The sequence below is a fragment of the Cryptotermes secundus genome, unplaced genomic scaffold (genome assembly GCF_002891405.2).
Source record: "Cryptotermes secundus unplaced genomic scaffold, Csec_1.0 scaffold1443, whole genome shotgun sequence".
Lineage (NCBI taxonomy): Eukaryota > Metazoa > Arthropoda > Insecta > Blattodea > Kalotermitidae > Cryptotermes > Cryptotermes secundus.
Genome location: NW_019729232.1, coordinates 434,417 through 444,372, shown reverse-complemented (window position 1 = coordinate 444,372; position 9,956 = coordinate 434,417). Strand labels below are relative to the sequence as shown.

The 9,956-nt window shown below is 36.6% G+C and overlaps 1 protein-coding gene across 4 annotated transcripts in view; it reads right to left on the bottom strand.

The window, feature by feature from the left end:
* The window catches only part of LOC111865599 (serine-enriched protein), a 52,273-nt gene that overhangs the window by 9,011 nt on the left and 33,306 nt on the right, over positions 1–9,956 (bottom strand). For 3 of the 4 annotated variants that reach the window (XM_033751888.1, XM_023853768.2, XM_023853770.2), the window contains one exon: positions 5,130–5,247. In XM_033751888.1, the coding sequence (XP_033607779.1) occupies positions 5,130–5,247 (118 nt within the window). Of the gene's footprint in view, positions 1–4,973; positions 5,086–5,129; positions 5,248–9,956 lie in introns of all 4 variants that reach the window. The other variant, XM_033751889.1, reaches the window with a different exon arrangement.

Below are 9,956 nucleotides of genomic sequence, written 5' to 3'. Positions count from 1 at the left end.
AAAAAAGCAGCGGTCCAAGAATTGACCCCTGCGGAACACCGTGTTTGATCTTACCCCACTCTGAGGTCCTCTTAACTTTTACAGAGTTCTCTTCAATAAGGACTCTTTGATATCTGTCTTTAAGATATGATTTCATTAACAAGTTAGCACTTCCAGTAATCCCATAAAATTCTAATTTCTTCAATAATATATCGTGATTAACACTGTCGAATGCCTTTTCTAAATCACAGAATATACCTCCCACCACAGACTTGCTGTTCCATGCTTGTAGAATGTACTTTAATAAAGTAAATATGGCTTTCTGAGTGGAGGAATTACTTCTAAACCCAAATTGATCTGTAGATAATATATTATTATTAACGACATGTTCTAATAATCTTGCTAGTATAACTTTCTCAAATATTTTTGAGAAGGATGTCAATAGTGAAATTGGTCTATAGTTCTTAATATCTTTTTTATCACCCTTCTTATAAATTGGTTTTATTATGGAATATTTCAATCGAGATGGAAATTTACCTGATAAGATTACTCTGTTGCAAATATAATTTAATGGGGCAACAATATATGGAGAGCTTATTTTTAGTATTTTGAGGGAGATTTCATCGTATCCAGATGAATTTTTAGGTTTGAGATCTTTGATTATTTTTGCAATCTCCTTAGTCGATGTCCGTTTCAGATCTAGTTTTGGAAAAGGTTTCTTAAAGGCTTTGAAAAGGTAGTCCATACAGTTCTTATCAGGAATATCATTCCTATTTATATTAGATCTTATTTTATCTACTACAGAGAGAAAATAATTCTGGAAAACATCAGCTATATCACTGCGCTTTTCTCTTGGAGTCTCTGAATTATATGCATCTATGAATTGCAATAATCTATTGTCTGATTTTTTCCCTGTTATGGTTTTAACAATTTTCCACGCCATTACCATTTTATTACTTGAATTAGTTATTAGTCTATCATAATTAAGTTTTTTTGCTGCTTTTATTACCTCTGTTAAAGTTCTACAGTATAAATTATAATGCTTCTTTAGATTATTATCCTTATGATTCCTACAATGTAAATAAAGTTCTCTCTTATGTTGACACGAGACTTTTATACCAGTAGTTATCCAATTATTATTTTTAAACTTATCTCTTGTTATTTTTTTTAATGGGAAACTGGTATAGAAGACTCTCAAATAAGTGTTCAGAAAGGTATTAAATCCAATATCGACATCCTCACTATTAAATGTGTCCTCCCATGCTTCATAACTTAGGTTTATTTTGAATTCAAACATGGAGTAGTTATTAATGTTCCTTAACGTTATGCGTGACTGGTTGTAATATTGCTTACCCATATTCTTTATTATTAATAACTGGCCGTCATGATCCGATAAACCGTTAACAATAGAATGAACTGAGTAATTCTTATACTGAGATGGATCAATAAATATATTGTCAATTAGTGATTCGCAACCATGATGACTTCTGGTGGGGAAATCAACAACAGATACAAGATTATATGATGACAGAATATCATCCAGTTGTTGTTTCATATGAGTTTCCTTTAAATAATTGAAGGTGCATTGAAGATGCACCTAGGAATTCAAACTGATGAAGAAATAAAAAGTGGTACCCTTAAGTGGCTGTGCAGTCATGATAAAATTATTTATGCTCCTGACATCAGTAACTTTCCAGGTCATTGGAAAAAACCTGTTAGTATAAAGGAAAAATATTCTAAAAGTAGTGAGTTTGGAGATTCTGGAATATGCATTCTTTTTGTAAGAAATTAAAATCTGAGTCTTCTGAGAACCACCTGTATATGTTCAATGTGATAATAATGAGAAAAGTTCACCTAAATAACATGGCCCTACAGTAATAACTCAGACCTAAAGCATCACTCATCCCATATTTCCTGGACGCTAGAGACAACAGTCAAAGGTGACTGAAGAACCATAATGTATGTGTAAAAGAAGATGATATTTTTATAACAGGCCATACTCCCTTTGGATAATATAGAATCTGACTGGTTTCTTAACTAAAATTTTGATGCACTTCTCACCTATCATGCACACACTACATGTCTCTCACTGTTGGTGAGTTCAAAATACAAAGTTCCTGTTCCTGCAGTTCATCCACCTAGCACTTCCATCTTCTTATGTCCTTATATTCTTTTCAGCACCTTTCCTTAAGAACCCTCAGTTTCTATTCTGCCTTTAATGTGTAAGACCATGTATCATGCTCATACAAAACAACAGGTAAAATTGCAGTTATTTTCATCATTGATTTTAGACAATGTCTGGAAAAGTTTCTTGTACTTTAAGTATCCAACTTATGTTTCCATTACACACTTACAATATAATGAGATACTGTACCTGAGCATCACGTTGTGCTATACACATGTGTAATTTGTCAACACTACACTCATCAAAGTTACATCTTGTGAATGATCATCTACACTAATCATTTAATTAGCAGAAATTTGTCAGAACTTCTTGCATTAAGTCTGCATAGTTGTTCACAAGATGTTATCTTGATTATAAACACCACAAACATGAATTATACATGCATGTGTGTTTTCCAGAATAATATATTTATCATATCTGAGCTGTTTTCACAGTGGATGGAAACATTTCTGCTTCCTTGTCTGCATCATTTCATTCAACTGCATATGCACTCACCATGAAACAGAAATTTTATAAAATACAATTTTAAAATGTTTATTTGACAAGTAGGATGTAAAAAAATGGATGAATCATACACTTTTAAATGTGCTTCATCATGTTACATTATATACTTATTTGAAAAATAAAGATTGAGAATCAATATACATTCCTTACAATAATACAGACTGAATATATAAAAATGTTGCCCACACAATATGAGTATTATCTTTCTTCAAAGAAGCAGAACGGAAGTATGTGTTATTCACTTGGCCATTTCCTACAAAATTATTTAAAAATCGGTGTGAATACACTGAACATACTTCCCATATATGATTTCTTATTTGGGTCTAGTGCATTTAGAGACGATCAAAATTTAATTAAAATTGGTCAAGTCATTTTCGATAAAATCGTAATTTCGCACTTGGGACCCTAATGCATATAGCATCAGTTTTCTCAGTATCCAATCATATTTAGGGAGGTCTCCATGAATTACTGAAAACTAATCAAATTGCTAGAACTCTTTTTCAGAAAATCACAATTATGAGCCACGGGTTCCTGTGAAGGTTTCCCATTTTTGGAGCTAGAATGTTCAATCGGGATCACTGGGTTTTTGGAATTTTCCTCTTGTCCAGTATTCTAAAGAACACACCCTTTTGGAAACTGGATCTCCTTCCATCAGGTTTGAGGACGGATGACACATATTCTGCTGGGGCCATTAGAAAGAGCTAACCTAGGTCACTGGACAACAGATCTGCTCAGTCCAGCCGAGGTCCAGTAAACTACTGCTCCTCACCAACATAGTCATTCCTAGTTTGTGTCCTATTGGGACCCATAGCCATATTTCTGTTCTTTCCAGACTTTCATGTGTTTTGAAATGGGGCCTCCTCTCTGATGACAAGAACGGTCTGACTACTACTTGTCACTCCCCCTCTAACAGGGAATGACTGCTGGCTCTCACTCACTACTCACTCTCCTAGCACTTGCAATTCCACAACAGGAACTCCTTCTCTAACTAGCCAGTTCAGTCCAGTAGATTGCTGCTGGCCCTTGGCAGCACCATACATCAGTAAGAACACAGCTCTCTCTCTCTCTCTCTATATATATATATACCAATGTATAGGACACATGATCTGAAGACTCTCAGGTTGTAACAATACACTCCTACAGCTAGCTCCATCTATGGAAGAGACACTGAACACCAGAAGTGAAATCATAACCATAAAGGGTCTGTCAGATGACACTGACTCTCCTTACGAGTTGCTAACCTCATTTCTCCCACATGGATTCCACACATCAGCAATAAGTTTAGCAACTCATAGGGAAGGTCAGTATGATATGACAAACCCTACATGGGTGTCTATATGATTTTAGTTCCGGGGTTCAATTTTTGTTCCACTGAATGAGCTAGCTGTAGATATATGTGTGTGTTGTTACAACATGAAAGTCTTCAGATTAATCCAGTGCATTGATGTTCATGGATTGGGTTTGTTACATTTATTTCTTACTTTCTTTTCTACCTTACTTGCAAGTATGTACATGGTATAGCTCAGTCAGTGTGGTTACAGGCTGGATGGCACGGGTGGGATTCCCGGCAGTGCAAGATTTTCATCTTCTCAACCTAGTACAGACTGGCTCTGGGGCTCAGCCAGCCAGTTATATATATATAGCAATGTACTGATAAGAAGAAACATCTTAAATTACGCAATTACAAGTTGCTAGAGCTATGAAATGTCAAGCATTAAGACGTTTCCCCACACAAGTTAGGTATTATGTCACAAATGAGAGAGTAGTGTTTTGTGTCTGTGAGTAATAATATTTTGATGTGGGTGTCTGAAGTGCATGGTATATAATGGAGATGGTTTACAATTTACTATCTGTGCAAGTTGTTCATGGGAGACAGTAACAGTTGTTGGGCTCGACGTATCACTTGATACCATGCAGGAAAGCCAGGGAAGTAGATTCTAAAGGGTTCTCACCATGGTGTATGACATTCAGAATTACTGGGTTTTTGGACTCTGACCATCGTCCGGCATTCTAAAAGCTAGAGAAAGCAACGTTTCAAAAACTTGATCTGTTTCCGTCCTCAGGTGAGAGGGGACACGCCTACTCTGCTGGGCCCTTTAAAAAGAGCTAAGCTTAATAATTTGATGTACTTTTTAGAATGCTTGACGATGGACTGAATGCAAAAACCCAGTAATTCTGAGAAGGGGGGAAGTTAATTTTATGAAAGGTTTTTTAACACACGAATTCTCAATGGGTACTAACTACACTAGTGCTACTTAGGTGAATTTTAGGTCTCAACAGGTAAGGAAAAGTCCCGTGAACTTACCAAGCAAGGTCCGTGGCTGCAGAGTGACGGTGCCTGTATGGATGTACTCTATGAGCTGGCGGAAAACATCTGGCTCGAACTCCTCGACCATGAGGGTGCTGTGTTGACCCCCCTGTGGTTTAGACTAGTTAAGAGACAACAAAGATGCCTACTAACCAAGCAGCGTTCGGGGCTGTAGTGTCACGCAGCCAGTGTGGATGTACTCTATCAGCTGACGAAACACATCTGGTTCGAACTCCTCAATGATGAGCGTGTGGTGCTGGTTCGACTGCGGCTGTTATCAACAGGCTATATGAAGTCTCTACTCCACACAGTGGTGGACAGCGACTTTTCTAAGGCACCAGTGCATGTTCACTCCAAAGGTATGGGTACAATTTCTGTGCTCCTTCGTTTGACAGCTAATTTATTAACGCTATGAGAGCCAATTGTCAATTGAGCTTAAGAATTTTTCTTAACTGTAGAAAAAATATTGTAAATCTTAAGAAAAATGATTGTAACTAACAGCATGTGACATCTATTGGCAATTTACCTCAACTATATGGTCAAGGAACATGTACTTGTAGAGGGAAGTTTTTTCTTTTATTTGATTATATATTTCAAAGTGTTTTGCTTGGCACTGCAGAAATTATACACCATATATTAGGGTTAAGTATCAAACATCGAATTCCCACGTCACATTGGGAGGTATCAGCTCACTTGAAATTCACTTTTCAGTCAACGCTTTATAATTAATTCACTAGAGAGGACGTCTAATAATTTTAAATAAGTTACAGGAAAGATTGAATCCAGATAGGCTCTGTTAAAAGTATAATACACTTAATATTATTGCATTCTGGGGGATTAGTCCAAAGCCTGGTATTGCCAACAGGACAGATCTTGAAAGTAAGTGGATGTTTCCATCCTCATGTGAAAAAGGTGGGGGAGATAAGTACTCGATTTATCCACTGGTGGACGTGGTAATGGACCCAACTAAGTATGAGTCACCCTTTCACCTGAGGACAAAAACATCCAGTGTCCAAAACACTGTGTTCTGTTCAGAGCACTATATGACTACTAAGTCCAGAAACCCAGCAATTCTAACTATTAAAGAAAGGAGATTCGATATCCAAAGGTTAGTGCACATGGAGTGTTTTTGGGAGATACAAGGTCAGCATCTCATTTGGAGAGGCAACCATCTTGACTGAGGTTTCTCCTCACATCCATTTTGATGTTCTTCTTCTACCTTCTGCTATATATTTCAAGTGGCTGTATTCAAAGAAGGCTATTTTGGGGTATTTCTCATTTCTTGTATCCTCAATCCAAGCTACATGGCCAGCCTACTGGACTCTCCTTCATATTGTAACTTGTAACACCACCATATTATCTGTATAAATAACAAAGTTCGTTACAACTTAAGATCGTAAACTATTCCTATTAGGTCCAACCAATTTCATTCACACTGCATTTTTAGACGATTGCAATTTATGTTAGACCTGAGGTTCTCATGACAGCAGATATAAAGATTACTGTCTTCTGGTACATGCTATGCAGCCATGTTTTCTTGCAGAATGGTGAAGGCGTTTCAAAGGAACTTACTGCCTTCACTTTGTGCCCTGAGCATGGAAGCAGCAGGTTTCGCTGTAACGTTGGTAATGAACTACCATACTATACAGCATTACATCCAAGAAGACAGTGACCTTCGAAATTTTGGATAGTGTAGTCGGTATAGCGACTGGCTAAGGGCTGGATGACCAAGGGTTCAGAGTTCAAGTCCTGGTAGGATCAAGAATTTTCTCTTGTCCACATCATCTAGACCGGCTTGGGATCCACCCAACCTCCTCTCCAATGGGTACCTAGGGCTCTTTCCCCGGGGGTAAAGCGGCCGGGGCATGAAGCTGAACACTCACCCCAAGCTAGCGCCAAGGTCAAGAAAACGTGGATCTATACATCCACTCCCCGTATGCCTTCATGGTGTAGTGCTTAATTAGCTAAGCACAGGGACAACTTTCCCTTACCCAAAGTACTAGATTGTGTCTCCTAAAGATAACAGATCAATGGAAGTCGCGGTACAAGGGCCAGTTTAGTCCTACACCTTACGCATTCAAGATATAATACAAATGGTAAAATGAAGACTGTCTTATGGACGCCATGTAATTTTGTAGCTGGTACCAAGACTTCACTTGGAACCTGCTGCCTTCACCTTCCAGAGAGATGGCACTATGATGTGCCAGGCTACACAGTGTCACGTCCCCTAGGACATAAACTTCATAGATTCTCAGACTGTAAAGCAATTGTTTCATATATATCTGCATTTACTTCTGGCATTACATTGACTGGTTACATATTGGAGAATGTGAGTCTGATTCCCAGCAGGGGCACAGGTCGCCTTTTTCTTTTTACAACTCTAGGCTCATCACTCCGCTAAATGAGAATGAAGTGCAAAGTGAAAAATGTGTGAAGTATTAACCTCTATTCCCCTTATACAACATGATAGCATAGTGCTTAAGCACAGTTTACCTTCATCTTATTAATATTTGGTGTTCTTGGAAGCAAACTAAGTAACAACTCTTCTGGTTAACAATCAAAACAATCGCCTTGTATTATTCATCACAGTATAATTTGACCTGCCGGTGCACAGATGGTCGCCATACCTTGGAATGAGACATACAGCCAGCCTCAACTGGGATAAAACACAAGTTAGTCAACAGCTGGTGTGCCCAAATTGTAGTTCATGCAGAAGTGCCAACCGTTTAGTGCTGTAAAAATTATTCTGAAATCTTAGTGTTGTGTCAGACCTTCCAAGAATGAAACTAGCTAGGATGAGGGTCTACAGGGTCAATCGTGGACAGTTGTCTGGTGTTTATATTTCTAATTTTTATGTTTCATTACTATGGCAGAAGACAAATTTGTTTAGAGATATATGCCATTATAATGCTGTAACTAATCACTCCTCCATTTTGAATAAAAATCTTGACTCCTCCTTACTTGAAAATCTGGCTGTTACTCAGTTGGTCAAGACATTTCTTACATTTATGTTACTCATAAACTGTTTAAAGCACAGTATTAATTATACATACCACCTGCTATAAAATTAAAATCTGTGTTTTGCCCTCACAGAGCATTTGTGTTGCGTATGATTCCCAGCATAAAGAGTGATTATTTCCTAAAACAGTATTAACTGATTAGTCTTTGTAAAGGAGAGAAAGAATGCTTTATATAAGGCAGGAACTGAATTTAAGTATTACTTAGATGATTTTCAGGCTTCAAATGTTTAATTATATTTTGTTTATTGTTTATTGTTATTGTTATTTTGTGGGAGTGTTTTCCAAATTCAGAATATATTGTTTAATATTATCATTCTTTTCCAAAGGAAGAGCATCAATTTGGTAACAGCATAATGACCATAATATCAATAGAAACAAAAATGGCATTCTCAGAAAACAGCAAGCAGAAACTAAAACTAAAAATTTGGGTAACCAGAGCATTTACTGATCTACTGCTATACAAATATCATACCATGCTATCCAAACCAGTCTCTTCCAGAGTCATTATACAGACATTAAGAATTAAATATACTGATTTATTAATTAATTTTAATGTGAAATCACTTATTTTAAACACAGTATTATTTGCAGATGATCACGTATCATTGGAATAAATAGAATGTAATTTAAGAATAGCCATTCAGAAATTCTGCAGAGGTGTTTAACAATGTATATTACTTTGTAAAATGGATTTGCTTCCATAATCATGTGTAGGGGAAATGATCTTCCTTGGCTAAGACCTTTAGAAAGAGCTAGCCTCAATTAATGGATGATAAAGGAAGTTCTAAGCAGTGTACATATTCTGAAAATGACAGATGTCATCAGTGGGAGATAAGATCCCACTTATTAACAGTAACACAACTTAGGTACCAGTCAGGAGGTCAGGGGGAAGAATATTTTGAACATGGTAATAGAATTTTGCATGAGATATAATTTTCAACAACAGACTGAGGAGCTTCTTAAATTTTCAAAACAAGACACGGCTAATTGTGAATAAACAATGCATTATATATTATGTAGATAATAATCCCCTTCCTATTTGCAATTATTCATTTCAGAAATGTTGAGCTTTGCATGCCAGAGTAGTGTATGTATCTAAAAATTTGTATTTAATTACACTCTTTGTGAAACTGGAATGGATGAGTTATTAAAAGACATAATACAGAGTGACTGTTCTATAGAAGAGTACTCCCAGTTATCAACAAATGTTGTCATGTTCAACTGCCCCCAAAGAAATTTACAGTGTTGCTGATAAGAAATAACAATGCATATATGTGAATATGACAACAAGAGATGAAAATTGTCAAGGTGATATTCAAGACACATCTTCCTAAAATGATCACTCTGTATCTTGGGTTACAAAATGGGAGGGGGGGGGGTGCGCTTTATTTTGAAGGTGACGAGTACCATGCACTAATTGAGGGGGTAGCATTCAACCAATATTCACTCAAAAAGACATAAATGTGTCCCATAACTAGATTAACCCTTTAAAGTAAAGTGGTTACTATATGTACCACCAGCTTTAACGCATTTTTTTGCATAAAGTGAGTTTCTAACAATTCTAGCAATGAATATCAATTATTTCCATCAACAGCATTATCAGGATGGTCTTTGTAATGGAGATGGACGTTTTCTGTACAGTAACAACTGAAATTTAACTAAATAATATTTAGAAATTAAATTCCTAATCACAGAAAAAGGCCGCTGCATCTACATTACAAAGATTAAATGCCTAATGCTATTTATGGAAATAATCACTGTTTGTTCCTAGAAGCATATGATGTACAACATATAATTTATGGACGAAAGCAGAGTTTTTCGGTCTTAAAGCTAATGGTTAATATAGTAACCACTGTACTTTAAAAGTTCTGTGTCATATTATGATCTTCATCAACAACTTCTTGTAAGCTTTACAGAATTTAGGGGTGAAAGTCCAGTTTGCAGACTTTCACTGGATAAC